The sequence below is a fragment of the Hoplias malabaricus genome, chromosome Y (genome assembly GCF_029633855.1).
Source record: "Hoplias malabaricus isolate fHopMal1 chromosome Y, fHopMal1.hap1, whole genome shotgun sequence".
In the NCBI taxonomy this organism is placed as follows: domain Eukaryota; kingdom Metazoa; phylum Chordata; class Actinopteri; order Characiformes; family Erythrinidae; genus Hoplias; species Hoplias malabaricus.
Window position 1 is genome coordinate 1,343,451 of NC_089820.1, and position 16,833 is coordinate 1,360,283.

At 40.6% G+C, this 16,833-nt stretch overlaps 1 protein-coding gene across 6 annotated transcripts in view; it reads left to right on the forward strand.

Annotated features, from left to right (window-relative positions):
- The window catches only part of LOC136679514 (CD59 glycoprotein-like), a 38,334-nt gene extending 22,535 nt beyond the window's left edge, over positions 1 to 15,799 (forward strand). For 5 of the 6 annotated variants that reach the window (XM_066658090.1, XM_066658092.1, XM_066658089.1 and 2 more), the window contains exons 2-4: positions 9,958 to 10,030; positions 12,695 to 12,796; positions 14,083 to 15,799. In XM_066658090.1, coding sequence (XP_066514187.1) covers positions 9,976 to 10,030; positions 12,695 to 12,796; positions 14,083 to 14,282 — 357 coding nt within the window. In that variant the 5' untranslated portion in view covers positions 9,958 to 9,975 and the 3' untranslated portion in view covers positions 14,283 to 15,799. Of the gene's footprint in view, positions 1 to 2,705; positions 2,727 to 9,957; positions 10,031 to 12,694; positions 12,797 to 14,082 lie in introns of those variants that run through there. The other variant, XM_066658088.1, reaches the window with a different exon arrangement.
- The last annotated feature ends 1,034 nt before the right edge of the window (positions 15,800 to 16,833 follow it).

The window sequence follows — 16,833 nt, forward strand, 5'->3', positions numbered from 1 at the left end:
TTTTTTTCAGGTTGCACAATTCTACGAATATTCTTTGAATGTGGTGGGGGCGTTTGTCGGTCAGAAACTCTGCATCCGACGCATGCTTTGAAATCCAGGGTCTGTGCTGTAGCTCTCTAAAGGCCTCTGCATACTTTTTGCGGAGACTAAAAGCTTTTCATTGGTCAGTACAAAAAAGGCGTGTCAGAACAAAAAAAAAATGGACGACTTCGAGGAGCACCGTTGTCCCTACCCGATTTGCGCTGCAGCCTGATTGGCACAGCGCATGCACAGAACAACATGCTTGTGTACACTACAGATAGCAGTGAATGAGACCAAGGAGGTTTCTGTTTTCTCTGTCTGAGGAGTTCTGGCCCATGTTTGTTGAAGCAGTATTTTTAGCATCCCCTCACCTGAACCCCCATGGTCATGTGACTGGAGATCTGCAACCAGGGCAGGCACTAGTGGGGCGGTGGTGGGCATTTTCTCAAGCTGATATTGGTCAAGGCCATGATTTTATTATTTAAAAGTTGACGCATGCTTTTGCATTCCATGTCCTATATATGGGGCACAATGACAAAAATTTAGCATTCATAAAGCAAAATGTGATTATTTATAAATTAATTTCTTCCTCATAACTGGAAACAGACCACTGTGTATATCCCACTGCAATTACTGGTATGGCACTGCTGCAAATTTATATGATTATTCCGGGTTATTCATTATAATAATAATAATAATAATACCAATAACAATAGTAAAACACTTTTGTTTCAATTTTCTCACTGAAATGCAGTGTTGATAGTGGACTAATTTATTTTCATATCTTTAGATGCATTTGGCTTTGGTAAAATGTAAAAAAAAAAAAAATTCAAACTTTTTATGCAAATGGAAATAGTTCAGTGAAATTACCCTTTGGTACTACCAAAAGATTTAATGAAAGAGGATGCCCAATCTCTCCATATTTGTTTCTCCTTGCTATGCAATTAGTTTCTGTTCATTTTAATATTCAAGTCCTCACTATAGCCAATAGAGAAATAACTATCAGTCAGCTAGCTAACGACACTACACTAAATCACAGATTGATAAGGCACTTACTATCATCAATACCTTTTCCTGTGCAGCAGGCCTTAATTTGAATCTAAATAAATGCAAACTGTTAGCAATAAAAGGGATTCCACTTAAGTCAAATGTTAAATATCTAGGTATTTACATTGAAAAAGAACCAACTACTAGAGTGTATGAAAACTTTAATCCATTACTTGTCATGACAGAAAGACAATATAACATATGCTTACAGAGAGACCTGTCATTCACAGTAACTTTACTGTCTAAGGCTGAAGGTCTCTCTAGGCTTATCTATACATCCCTAGTACTTTAGTTAAAAAAAAAAAAAAAAAATAAGAAAAAAAAAATATATATATATATATATACAGGCTCAGCTTCTGCATGATGATTGGATGCTCTGTCTGAGGCTGAATCCCTTTTTGATTGACAGCGAAATGAGCGAATCAGCGATCCTTTGGTGTAAAGATCCGTGGGAGCATTACATTTTCATTCTGTTCTGAGTTGAACCGGAGAATTTCTGAATCCTCTTAGCAGCATTTTCTTTGTTAAAAACGACTAGTGACAAATCGAGCTTCTATTTCTGGTGGTTTTTTGTAGCTGCTTGTGTTTGGAGACTGACTTCTATCACTCTTTCTGACTTCTATCGCAGTTTCTGTCCAGCGGGTGCTGCTGAGCCCCTCCACCGTCACAAAGCACTCACAGGCGGACACACTTCACATGGGCCAAGGCCGTTTAAGCAGCCTAGCTCTGCTGGCCATTGAGAGGACACTAGTCAAGTCCCTGGAAAAGACGCCTTGTTGGTACGACAGGGTCACAGATCATTTTCTTGAAAAGGAACAGAGGGTAGAATTTACGCATAAATAAACCGACACATTTTATGATGTAGGCCGAAATTGAGCTTCCCCTCCTTGAAAGACCAGCATCCGCCACTGAATCTTTATAAAATTAATATCTGTACTTTTCTAAGTTGTTTTGATATCATTTGGTCCCATAACTTGAGTTTAACAAATTTATTTGATTATTGAATTCATTTTAAATAATCACCAAAATTAGTCTTAGTATGTAAGGAATAAAATTGTGTACATTTGTAAGTTTATGTGACATCATTAGGTAAAATAATGGGCGCAGGGGCAAACTCAGTGATAATCGGCTGCTTTTCTGGCTCTCAGCAAGTACAGTTTAGTAAATAAAGGCTATGGATATCATGTTACATGATATCCATACATTGTTACATCAGGAATCTGCAACTGTACTGATGAAAAGCGGAATTTAAATGCAAATTCAAATTTATTTGTATAGCGCTTTTTACAACTGATGTTGTCACAAAGCAGCTTCACAGAATTCTGGTAAGACAAAGTTTGGACATGAAATGTAAAAATGTAAAGAATGTAAAGATGTAAAAATCTCCAGGTGAGCAAGCCAAGGGCGACAGTGGCAAGGAAATACTCCCTATGCTGAGGAAGAATCCTTGGGAAGAACCAAATCTCACAAGGCGTGACCTATTATATAGGTGTGACCATAATAGTAATAATCTACTGGTAATAATAGTTAGGAGTCCATGAAAACTTCAGTGTAGGGCGAGCAGCTCCAAGGCACTTGGTGGTTGCTGGAGCATGGGCAGCTGGTCTGAAGCATGGAGGAGGAGCTCGACAGTCATCCATCAGTGTCCAGCCAGACAGGTAGGCGGTTGTTTACTCAGAAAATGGTAAAGGGATGGAATTAGTTTTAAACTATTTGGTGTTTGTAAAGCAGAAAATCTGAACATTTCCAGAGTGTGGCTAATGGCTGACTATGAAAGCTTTAAGTGAAAGGAGAGAACCAGAAGGACACACAGACGTGGGAGAATCCTGAAACACTGGCATCCCTCCGCTACACTGCACCAGCACCAGCGTCTCAGTTTACTATAATTCCTTGTGTCCATGGACCCCCCGGATCTGCCATCTTTATCTATGGGGGAGCATTAACTACCAAATGAGTTTTTAGCCTAGATTTGAAGATTGTGACTGTGTCTGAGTCCCGAACATTTTCTGGAAGATCATTCCAGAGTTGGGGGGCTTTATAAGAAAAAGCTCTTCCCCCAGCTGAGGCCTTCTGAATTCTGGGAACTATTAAAAATCCAGTATGTTGTGATCTGAGTAATCGTGGAAGTAATAAAGGCATGTACTAATGTTTCTGTGTCCTGCAGGGATAAGGCATTTCTAATCTTGGTGATGTATAAAATCTGTCCTAGTGATGCTACCTATGTGCTAATCAAATGATAAGTTTGGGTCAATTCTGATGCCAAGATTTTTTACTGCTGAACCAGGTTTAACTGGAAAGTCAGCAAGATTTAAAATTAAATCTGATCATTTATATCCTGCCATCTTTGGACCCAAAACAGGACCTTGGTTTTGTTGTTGTTTAGAAGGAGGAAGTTACGCAACATCCAGAGTTTCACATCTTTTACACAGTCCTCTATTTTCTTTAATCTGTGTTTGTTATCGTGCTTGGCTGAAATATAAAATTGCGTGTCATCTGGGTAACAGTGAACGTTAATGTCATGGTTTCTTATAACTGTGCCTAGTGGTAACATATATGTAAATATATGTAGAATGTAAATAATAGTGGTCCTAAAATAGAGCCTTGCAGAATTTCAAATCTTACCTTCAAATAATTTGAAGATAAATTGTTTACATTTATGAATTGATAGCGTTGTGTTAAGTAAGATTTAAATCATAATACGACTTTCCCTGTGATTCCAGCCTTGTTTTCTAACCTTTCTAGAAGAATATTGTGGTCTATTGTATCGAAAGCTGCGCTGAGGTCAAGAAGCACCAACAGGGATACGTGGCCTTGATCAGAGGCAAGAAGAAGATCATTTGTTATCTTGACTAGAGCTGTCTCAGTGCTATGATGTGGCCTGAATCCAGATTGGAATTTTTCATATATATGTTTCTTATAGAGATATGAACTCCCTCTGAAACTCCCTCATATACAGATGACCAAATTGGACAGCTGCTAGCACTGATGCCATTAAACCCAGCAGTCTGAGGCACAACCTGAGGGTGACATGTTTTCCCTTCTGAAAATGTGTTAGATAAGTCTGAAAGTTTCTCACCCTTTCCACAGACAACTCTGAAGGAAACAGAGTCTAGTGTCAGACCTATAAATGAGATGGTCTGGGTGGGGATTAAAACACTTTTCTTTACATTTACACACAGGCCCAAAGCATTCAGGTGCTCCACGAGCATTCTGGTGTGCTCTAGCGCTTCCTGTGTGGACTGGGTGGCCAGAAGCCAGTCGTCTATGTAAGTGGCCAGACGAATGCTCTTCCTCTTGAGTGATCAATAGCTGCCTTGGTACATTTCACAAATACTCGAGGACTCAGTGAGAGGCAGAATGGTAGTACCAGGTAGTCCTAAATTATGCCCTGAAAGGCAAATCTCAGGAATTTTCTGTGGGGAGGATATATGGGAATATGGAAGTATGCATCTTGTAGATCGATCGAGGTGAACCAGTCTCCCTTTCTCACAAAACGGAGAAGAGGTGAGTACAGCATTCTGAACTTGAAGTTTCTGAGGTGTTTGTTCAGAGCACGCACATCCAAAATCGGCCTTAACCCCCCTCCCTTTTTCAGGGGTTAAAAATACCTTGAATAATGGCCACGCAGGCTTTCCTCGGGAAGTACTATTCTTATTGGTTGGTTCCTTAATAAAGAGGAAATTTCCTCTTGAACAAAAGCTGCTTTGCCTTTTGCTTCTGAAAACAGTATTCCCTTGAATGTTGGTGGAGTGACAAAAAACTGGAGCCTGTAACCTCTGCTGATTGTTTTCCACACCCATTTTAATGTGACACATGTGCGCCATGCTTTTCTCTGAGCCTGGAGCAGCCCAAGTGTTTTCTCCCACCATAAGTCGAGCATGAGTGCCATTTATTGGTGTGAGTGAGAGCTGCGTCCCTGTACACTTCTGAATGGTCTGCATCTCTAAGTGACCAGTATTGTGTGAGGAGGCAATGCCTATTAACGGATTTGGGATGTTTTGCAACATGGGAACACTGAGTTTTGACCGCAACTGAATATTTGTGCGACAAAGTGCCCTCGGCTGGGAGCCTGGATGCACCATGGGGAACAAATTTATTGGAGAACACTGGTGTGTGCTTTTGAGACTTTTGTGTGGTCTTAAAAAAGGTACCACTGGAACACTGTCTCTTCTTTTCTTTGCTGGGCTGTGCATAACTGGCCCAAGCATTGAACTTTTTGAGGGAATGAAGCAGCCAACGTCTGGCCATCCTGGCTGTTCTCCTCCCCCCTGTGTCCTAGGGAGGCCGCTGTTTTTTCTTTGACCCCTGAGTGGAGGCTATGTTTGGCTGGGGCCTCTGGTTCAGGGCCAGGCAGGGAGATTTCCTGGACCATGTAACTTTTGTGTCATTAGCCTTGGACTGCAAAGGAGACATTGCTTGAGACATGGAACGTTTTGGGATCTTGAATGCTGGTGGCTGGCGAGCTGCAACTTGTGCAAAGGTCTGACGGGGGGGCTGACTGCATTCTCCTGGGGGAAAGACCTGCAAGGCTTCTTCTTCCCTTTTCTTCTCCTCATAGCACTGTTGCATGGCCGCCACTGTGGAACCAAACAAGCCCTTGGGGTCCACTGGGACGTCGAGAAGCTGCACTTTCTCTTTGTGAGATTGAAAGGTTGAGCCAGCGGGCTCTTTCCTGCGCCACCATGATACCCATAGCTCTGCCTGATGCTTGCACTGCACACCTGTGTAGTCGGAGGCAGAGGTCATTCACTACACATATTTCTTCCCAGCGGCTTGAATCTGGAGTGGAGGTCATCTCATCCTGTATTTCGGCTTGGATGAGATGTTGAGGGCTCTGACAGTCATGGTCACCGAACGATATGACTTTTCAGTCATAGATGACTGGAAGCCATCAGATTTGGAGGGGAAGGTGGGGCTAGCCAAGGCCACTGTTCTCTGGCTTGGGTGGAGGTGAAAACAACCACAGGTTCGACTGGAGGGAGATGAGATAACCCACTGCCTTCCATATCAACACAATCCAGCACAGAGCCCGCTTGTACAGGGTTTTTTTTTTATCGGAAATTGGTTTACTCCAGGTCTGAGTAACTTCTTCCTTGCATTCAGGGAATATAGGCAAGAGCTGTCTCGTTGACTGTTTTGCCTCTGGTAGCCTTTTCCCTTCATAGCGAGAGCTGGTGGTCTCTGTGAACACACTGGCCCACGGAATGCCCAACCGCTCTGCCGCATGTTTGCACACATCTCGCAAATCCACACTAAAATGTGGCATTTCTGCTTCGCCGCTTTCTGTCCCCACTGCAAGCGGCTGATTGGGCTGAGTCCTGGCTTCATTGCCATCTTCCTCGTCTGAAAGAAGCCCTTCTGAATCACCCAGTGAGTCTGAATTTTCCTCGGTATCCATGGGGATTCGGCTCATGGCCGCAAAGCTACAGAACTCTTCCGTGAATGGGGCTGCCTCGTCCAGCTAGTCGCCCCAGCTCGCGCTGGCGGTAGACTCGGTTGTTTCCGTGCTCTCCGTTGCTAAACCTGGTGTGGTTATTATTAATGGGTTGAGGTCGGACTTGCTAGCTTGGCGCGCTAGTCTAAGGCTATGCTCCTAAGCGTGAGCCCTGCACAGTGCTCGCAGAAGTTAGGAGAGGCTAGAGCCGCCTGGGCATGTCGCAGCCCAAGGCACGAAGCACATCTGGTGAGAGTGTCCGTGTTAGAAATCTTTATCCCGCAGAGGCACGTTCGCAGGAGGGGTTTCTCCGTCTCTTTCGGGATGGGTGGCTCTGCTTCAGCCATGTGCAGGTAGTTCTTTAGCTAACTCTTCTAGTTGTTGGGAGACAAGGTAGTAGACTAAACTCGCTGTTTGGAGACAGCCAAGTTCTAAAAGCTTCAAATCTCCTCCTATGGTGAAGGAATAAAGATGAGTATCACTGCAGTCACAGTTAGTGACCGAGTTTCTAGTTCGGACTGTGACGTGGGGTTGAGAGGAGGCTCCTGCTCAACATCCACGTTAAGGCTGCCATCCCAGGGACTGGCGTAGCGATATAGGAGCTTTTGAGGACTACGCAGAGAGGCGTACCCATAGTGAGATACCAAAATGCTTGAAAGAGAACCACGTTGTTCGAGGACAGTCAAAACAGTGCGGCACACTCACCGCTCTCAGGTTCTCCCTGCAGTCAGCTTTGCATCGTGTGCCATCACTGATTGTGAAATAAATCCAGATCGCCGAAATTTTGAGTTGTCTGCTCATTAGCGCAGCACTAGACACAAGGTGTCAGATGTTGATATCGGAGCCTCGTTTGTAATTACGAGTATCGGTATTCATGCACCTCTAATATATATATATATATATATATATATATATATATATATATATATATATATATATATATATATACAGGGGTTGGACAATGAAACTGAAACACCTGGTTTTAGACCACAATAATTTATTAGCATGGTGTAGGGCCTCCTTTTGCGGCCGATACAGCGTCAGTTCATCCTGGGAATGACATATGAACAGTGGTCGGAGGGATTTTTAGCCATTCTTCTTGCAGGATAGTGGCCAGGTCTCTACGTGATGCTGGTGGAGGAAAACGTTTCCTGACTCGCTCCTCCAAATCACCCCAAAGTGTCTCAATAATATTTAGATCTGGTGACTGTGCAGGCCATGGGAGATGTTCAACTTCACTTTCATGTTCATCAAACCAGTCTTTCACCAGTCTTGCTGTGTGTATTGGTGCATTGTCTTCCTGATACACGGCACCGCCTTCAGGACACAATGTTTGAACCATTGGATGCACATGGTCCTCCAGAATGGTTCGGTAGTCCTTGGCAGTGACGCACCCATCTAGCACAAGTACTGGTCCAAGGGAATGCCATGATACGGCAGCCCAAACCATCACTGATCCACCCCAATGCTTCACTCTGGGCATGCAACAGTCTGGTGGTACGATTCTTTGGGGCTTCTCCACACCACAACTCTCCCGGATGTGGGGAAAACAGTAAAGGTGGACTCATAAGAGAACAATACATGTTTCACATTGTCCACAGCCCAAGATTTGCGCTCCTTGCACCATTGAAACTGACGTTTGGCATTGGCGTGAGTGACCAAAGGTTTGGCTACAGCAGCCCAGCCGTGTGTATTGGCCCTGTGGAGCTCCCGACGGATAGTTCTGGTGGAAACAGGAGAGTTGAGGTGCACATTTAATTCTGCCGTGATTTGGCCAGCCGTGGTTTTATGTTTTTTGGATACAATCCGGGTCAGCACCCGAACATCCCTTTCAGACAGCTTCTGCTTGCGTCCACAGTGAATCCTGTTGGATGTGTTTGGTTCTTCTTGGTGGTACGCTGACATTACCCTGGATATCGTGGCTCTTGATACATCACAAAGACTTGCCGCCTGTGAGTGCTTTGTGACGGTGGAGGGGCTCAGCAGCACCCGCTGGACAGAAACTGCGATAGAAGTCAGAAAGAGTGATAGAAGACAGTCTCCAAACACAAGCAGCTACAAAAAACCCACCAGAAATAGAAGCTCGATTTGTCACTAGTTGTTTTTAACAAAGAAAATGCCACTAAAAGGATTAAGAAAGTGTCCGGTTCAACTCAGAACAGAATGAAAATTTATTGCTCCTATGGATCTTTACACCAAAGGATCGCTGATTCGCTCATTTCGCTGTCAATCAAAAAGGGATTCAGCCTCAGACAAATCATCCAATCATCATGCAGAAGCTGAGCGTCCGGGCCAGCCGAGGCCAGCCCACTGCCCCATAGACCCCCAGAGACGCTGAGCGTCCGATGGGCGGGACAAAGCCCAGCATTTATCCAATGACTCGTCTCGTTTCGCTGCTTTGCTATTGAACTCTTTGGACGCTGTTTAAATCACTGTGAAGCTGCGGGAATGATTGAGAGGAAAGCCGCGTCTTTATCAGTGATAAGAAGCTGATTCTGAACAAAAGTTGAGTGCGTTGTAGTGCATATTTATTCAATGACACGTACACAACAGTATATATTTGATCACTTATTTTTGGACATTTTAGGGGAAGCTGAGCTTCACTTGCAGTCTCGCCTCTGATTGATATATATATATATATATATATATATATATATATATATATATATATATATATCGTACCTTTCGCAATGATATCGTCATAGTTATTAAAATAACAACAAAAAATCTTCATCGTAATATTCTGACTTGTTTATGTAATGACATTTTTGCTATCAACATAGCAAACAATATTGATGAAAGTGATTTAATTTTCATTACATTTTTTCCATCAATTGCAGCTTGCATGAAATGAAAAATTCATCTGCTTCATGTAGTCCTGGACGTATATGTTTGTGCTGCATAGACAAGGTCCCTAGCATGTAGTACACAGTCTCTAATACATCCAGAATAGGTATAATGTTTGATTCATAATTCATAAGCTGCATGGGAGAAAATGGCTGTAAACTATTTTTACTGTTTATTTCGTTTTTTATATTTGTAGCTTTCACACATCTTAAAATTCATTATAAATAGATGTTAAAGGTTCTTTGCATTTTAATTTTAATATAGAAGCACTTTTGTATATGATTTTGAAAATAAGTACATAAGTTATTTACACTAAAAACACTGTATATAGTACTTTGCCACTGTTTAATTCCTGAGTGTGATTTTGACTGTACAAACATAAATAACCCTATGACCACATTAGTTATGTATCGGGAATAGTTAAGGAAGTAAACAACAAGTTTGTTGCTCATTTTGTATTTGTTCGGCTTGTGAACAAATAAATGCTTAGAAATATTTTTTTCTCAGAAAACTCAGACTTTCTCATAGTAACTGTGTATCTCTCTCTCCCTCCCTCTGTCTCTCTCTCTCTCTCTCTCTCTCTCTCTCTCTCTCTCTCTCTCTCTCAGGAATTGAACTGCTGCATCATGAAAGTATTTGTAGGAGTGAGTGTGGTGTTTGGCTTGGCGCTGCTCGGTCTGGGTATGTACGTTGTATAAAGTTGGCTTGCATTCTTAAAGCTTTCTCAAAACAGAAACATAAAAACTTGTCAAGCGAGAAACATTTGGTGCTCCTAGGTTGTTTTTGTACATTAAGCCACGTTAATCTGTTTCCTTATAATAGATGTGAATAGGAAGTAAAAAGCATAACATATTTTGTTTGAGATTTTACATAGTTGTCCCTTTGAGTTACAAGTTAATTGTTTCTGCAGTAAAGAGCACTTATGATCAGTAGTAACTGAGAAAGAGTTTTAGACTCTCCCCTATAAGCTACAGTCATGTGAAAAAGTTAGGACACTCCATGATAATCTTTGTCTTTTTGAATATATTTAAACATATAAACATTTGAGCTTCATTTGAACATGAGAGATGGAGCTTATATAACTAAAATAAAACTGAAGAAAATATTTATAAACATAAGTTGTAAAATGTAATGAACAAAAATGTAAATTTCTTGTGAGGAAAAGGACACCCTATGCCCTAATAGCTGGTATTTCCTTGTTTGGCTGAAATAACCTCAGTTAGATAGTTCCTGTAACCATCTACCAGTCTCCGACATCAACTGGGAAGTGGTTTTCCCAATTCTTCCATGCAGAATTCTTTCAGCTGTGTGATATTTGAAGGGTTTCTTGAATGCACAGATCACCCCACAGCATCTCAGGAGGATTAAGATCCGGGCTCTGATTTGGCCATTCCAGGACTCTTCATTTCTTACTTTTGAGCCATTCCTTGTGTATTTACTGAAATGTTTTGGCTCATGGTCCTGTTGCATGGTCAGCTTCAGTTTTTGGACAGATAGTCTCACATTTCCCTCAAGCACCCTCTGATATGGTGAAGAATTCACCAAGCCAAGAGCTTGCCAAGCCCTGCTGCAGCAAAGCAGCCCCAAATCATGACATTTCCACCTCCCTGCTTCATGGTTGGTAAGGGGTTCTTGTACTCAAATGCTGTGCTGGTCGTCTTCTTTTACTGTGCCCAGATAATACAGCTTTGGATTCATCTGTCCAAAGCACATTGTTCTACAAGTCCTGGTCTTTGTCTATGTGCTTTTTGGCAAACTTTAGTCTTGCCGTGATGTCTTTTTGACAGCAAGCGTTTCCTCCTTGTGCAGTCATTCCCTGGTGGTAGATGCATATACCTTGACAAAAACTGTGGCAAGAGCCACTTGTAGGTCCCATGATGACATTTTAGGATTGTTGGAGACATCTTTATGCTCTTGGACTGAACCTGTTAGGATAGCCTATTCGAAATTATAAGTAATTTCTTCAGATTTATTTGTTTAGTTACATAAGCTCCATTTCTCAATACTATTTAAATGAAGCTCATATGTCCATATATTTAAAAATGTTCAAAAAGACAAAGGTTTTTTTATGGGGTGTCCTAAATCTTTCACATGACTGTACTCATCATGCACTCCTCTTTTTGTTGTTGTATTTTTAAAGGTTTGTCTTTGATAAGCTCAAAATGTTAAAAACATAAAAAAGAAATGATTAAATATAATATCTTAATAACAAACATACTTCAATCCCCCCTTGCCTCTGAAATAGTATGATCCAATTTCTCTCTCTTTCGCTCAGCTTGTACCTGCACCGCTCGCAAACACACTAGTTACAGTTTGCACGTGTGTGTGTGTGTGTGTGTGTGTGTGTGTGTGTGTTTGTGATGGCATTAGCAGCAGTCCTCATTTACAGCACTGAATCACAGAGCACTTTTTATATGGTTATAGATGATAGAAGACATAATTGTATGATAGGATGCACAGCTCCAGACTTGTGTGTGAAAAGAGCCGAGTTCAGGTGAGAGCTTAAGGTCAAAATGTTGTGACTTCATTGTCCATAGTAACCAGATGCCCTGGAAAATCCAGTTTTGCTGAATTTTCCTAAAATTATCTGATTTAGCCTAATTAACAATATATTATTGTTATTAATACTATTATCTTTCAGTGATTTCTGCATGTGTAAGTAACTAAGTACATAAGTAAGTTAAATGTAAGTAACACACCTTTCACCTGTACATAACTGTTTGTGCATCTCAGTCATATCCTCAGAATCTATACATTTTCATAAATTGTATCTATGATAGAAGTTTGGCCATAGATTGTATCTGTGTCTGCTGTTGAAGTCTAGTTTAGGCTACAACTTTTGTGGCTTTGGCTTCTTAAATGTAACCTGCTTATATCCTACTGAAACCCGGTGCTAGACACTCATTTTTCTTTTTAAATTTTGAATTTCTTGATTTGATACTACTGTATGGGCACGGTGGTGCAGCAGGTAGGTGTCGCAGTCACACAGCTCCAGGGACCTGGAGGTTGTGGGTTCGAGTCCCACTCCGGGTGACTGTCTGTGAGGAGTTGGTGTGTTCTCCCTGTGTTCGCGTGGGTTTACTCTGGGTGCTTCGGTTTCCTCCCACAGTCCGTAGGTGTGAGTGTGTGAATGAATGTGTGAGTGTGTGTGTTGTCCTGTGAAGGACTGGCGCCCCCTCCAGGGTGTGTTCCCGCCTTGCGCCCAATGATTCCATGTAGGCTCTAGATCCACCGTGACCCTGAACTGGATAAGGGTTACAGATAACGAATGAATGAATGATACTACTGTAGCATGAACATTTTCTAAAAGTTAAATTCCTTTCCTTCATTCTTTCACACTCACAGGCTCTGCAATTAAGTGTTACAGCTGTGAGGACTACACTGGAATCTGCGCCAAAACCCAGGATTGCAGGTTGGATGACTCCTGCCTGACGCTGTACGAGAGAGGTAATTCACTTTTAACAACAGTGTAGTACAAATATCTATACACACACAAACACACACTGCAAATTATATTATAAAAAATGAAATCTTATATCTAGTCAATGCATATTATACCTCTTATTTTGAGATTATGAGTAAAAATAAAAATACATTATTTAACCTTTCCTAAATGTAGTTGTTTAAAATAATTTATTGAGAGAGTGGCTTTTTCCATTGGCAGATATTGTTTTGTTTCAGTGAGACATTTTACTGGATACAATTAATTCAGACACACATGGCTAGAGATGTGTCAATCTATTTTACAATGTTCTTAAAACAATATTATTATTAATATTAATAGATACATTGGCTAGATTTAGGGTATTTATTATTTTTAAAATCACATTTTTAGGGGATTTGTTCATCAAATCTGTGTGTTTAGTGCCTACCAGCCTACAATGTGAAAAAAAAAAGATAACCCAGTTAGTTTTCTGTAGGCTGCTTAAATCCATATTCGGACAGGATTAACTTTACGTGGAGTGCTGGGGTGATGTCACTTTAACCAAGAACAGTAATGTTTATGTTGGATTCGCACTGGGTAAGAAATGATGAAAATAACAGAGCTGGGAACTGCTACTCAATTTACACATCGTCATCACACCGGATCATACACAGCACAACTACTGGAGTTATTAGACTCTTACTACTGCTCTCAAAACAGCCCTCGTAACAAAAATATCCAGCCATTAGTAACAGTATATTTTAATTCTTCAAAACCGTTAATGGGGGAGTGGATGGAGAAAAACTGTAATAACTCTTCACTAATAATGCACACAATTATTATTACTGATATTATAAACCATAATGGTAACTTAATGAGTAGGACACACATATGGAGGATGCTACTGTGTTCAAAACATACATAGTGTTGCACGTTGTTCAGCAGCTATATTTAATCACTTAATGCCTCATCCAGCTTCTCCATTCTCAAGAGAACCCACAAAAAAACTAATTTAATCTGGGACATGGTGGAATATTCTCCCACATGTGAATTCGGACAGGATATTTACTGCTTGATTTACAGTAAAGCTTCGGAATCTTTTCTGGAATGGGTGCGTGCATCAGAGTTTAGACTTCAAATATAAAAAATGCTGATATTAAATAGATTTGAAATGTACAAAATTCAGATTCAGATGCCAATGCGATTTAGTGATTTAGCTCCATGTTTATTTTACTTGTTATTACTTTTACAATGTGTTTTTTCTCTTTCTCTTACTATCGCTCTCTCACTTTCTCTCACTGCTCCCTAGGTGGCAATATACACCGGCAATGCATAAAGTATTCAGAATGTGATTTCAACATGCTCAAGCAGATGTTTCCCAGAGTCTCGAGCTTCACATTCAAATGCTGCAACTCTGACCTCTGTAATGGAGCATCCATGACCACGGCCAGTAGCTCAGTGCTGGGCCTGCTGGTCTCCTTGGCAGTGTTGTGGCTGTGTGCCCTCTGAGCTACTGTTGCCATTTAAACATAATGCTGCCCCCTGCTGGTTCTGTTGTGCACACTATGCTTGAGCTTTTCTGTAAGGGAATTAGACATGAACCAAACCACTCAAAAACTAAAATTACATTTCTACAGTGACCACATGCTTATTTAATGCAACAGCATTAATGCATAAATAGCTCAGAGTGAGCTGAAGATGAATTGCACTCAAATTACATTTAAACAGTGGTCACTTACTGATTTAATGTAAAGCCATAATCTGAGCACAAGATTTCTGAAGATTACTGAACTGAACACAACATCCTTTACATTTCTGTCAATAGATTGATCTACTGAGGCTGTCAGTCCCTAGAGTACTCCCCAACTGGAAACAGTGTGGCTAGTATAAGTTTTACATTTCCCCTGATCACCCATCATTTTCAAAACTGAATGAAGATATTTATTGAAAATACAATACATTTCTGAAGTGTTGCATCATTTTTTAGTCATCACTACAGTCATCATTGTGTTAGTAAAAAACGTTTCAAACCCTACACATTTGTTTGTATATATTTCTCCCACAGATATCAGTGGATTTTGCATTACAATATCAATTCAAAACTGTTTTTTACTAAGATTTAATTCTCTTGGTCTTGACATTTCCCCTTGTATTTCTTATTGCAGTCTTAATAACCGTTTCATTATGGGGTTAGCTGACATGAAGTGGGTTAGACAAGCCCCCTGAGAGGCGAGGAAGTTACTGAACACAGAGCTTCCCAGAAATTAGCTCCAAACATTTTGACACAGCCTTCTTTAAACCTTTAAAACCCTTGATTTGTTTGGCTTTAGTTTGCAAAATACTCCTATTCCTTAATCATGCCTGCTGATAATACTTTTCACTTTTCACTGCTACTTAGTGTGCTATAGGAATCACCTGAGATATTTTTAAAATTAATTATCTTAGTCTTATATATTAAGATAATTATCTCCATATAATTCATTTGAGGGTAATGATTTAAAATGATTTACAACCAATTATAGAAACCCCAAATATTTTTTCCCCTTTCCCAATGAGATCAAATGAAAAATGACCACACATCCTCAGTAGTCTTTGAGGAAAGTGTTTTTTACTAAATCAGCCCCAAGCCCCAGTGCTGGCTTTTTGTATTTTTAATACATTTTCGTACAAAATTAGCTTTTTGTTGCTTTAAATATTAATTTGACCGTTTAAAGTGTTTCTTAAATTTGAGAAAGTGGATATATTTGGCTCTTCCTTTTGTTGTGCAAACAATGGACTTTGGCACTACTTCCGACGACAGAAGGGGACCCTACCAGGTTAAGGTTTAGTGAGAATGTACAAAGGCCAATTCCATGCCTAACATGAAAACATTTCAGTGAGGTATCAGCCTGGTTGTTAGAGTAAAATTGTAATAAACACAAAGCTAATTTTATCAATAGCAAGACAGTGTTCTATGTCGTTTAAATTGAAATTGTATATAGAAACTCACTGTTTGGATGTGTCTGTCTAATAAAATGAAAAATGAAAAGTCACGTTCCCTATGTTTTCTTCACTTATTCAACACTTTCTCATTCAGGTATCAAAGGATTTATTTAACAGTAAGTTTTCTTGAGTAAGAGGAAGCACCGCCAAACAAATGACTACACTGGCTTCAGGATTTGTACTCCATCCATCCATTATCTGTAACCCTTATCCAGTTCAGGGTCGCGGTGGGTCCAGAGCCTACCTGGAATCATCGGGCGCAAGGCGGGAATACACCCTGGAGGGGACGCCAGTCCTTCACAGGGCAACACACACACACACACACACATTCACTCACACACTCACACCTACGGACACTTTCGAGTCGCCAATCCACCTGCAACGTGTGTTTTTGGACTGTGGGAGGAAACCGGAGCACCCGGAGGAAACCCACGCGTTAAACAGCAACTGATGTGTTCAATAGATGTAAAATAAATAAATGACTAAAATATAAATAATGTTCTTTGCAGTAGTTACCGTATAAGCAGTTTGTTTATAGCCACGTCTTTATCAGTTTAAAAAAATAACTTCAGAATGTGGATCAAAGGAAATTTTAAAAGTGCAGATATGTACTTTAGTTAGACAAAGAGCTATCTGACATAAAACCTAAAATTTTAAGAGGCTGCACTTACTTTCAATGACCTTTGCACTTATAAAGCAGGACGAAACTTCTAGTGTTTGCAAATGTCAGTGGGTATCCACAAAAATGGATGCAGTTGTGAGAACAGCTTGGCTGAGAAATGGTTCTTTAAACATTTGCTCTGCATCACACTGAGGTCAGTAAACAGTGTCCTGTTCAGTTCCACTCACAATGGTCCTGATGAAGACAAAAAGGCCACTGCTTGCACTCTCCCAGAACACACACAGGTTCATTTACAATTGCTTTATTTTTAAGGTTCACCCATCACAGCAACACATTTAACCCAAGGAACCCAAGGCCACGGAAATGGCAAACATAGCTTGACATAATATGTAGTATTTATGGATTTATTAATGAATTATATATTTAAAAGATAAAATAAGTATTGTCTAATTGTGT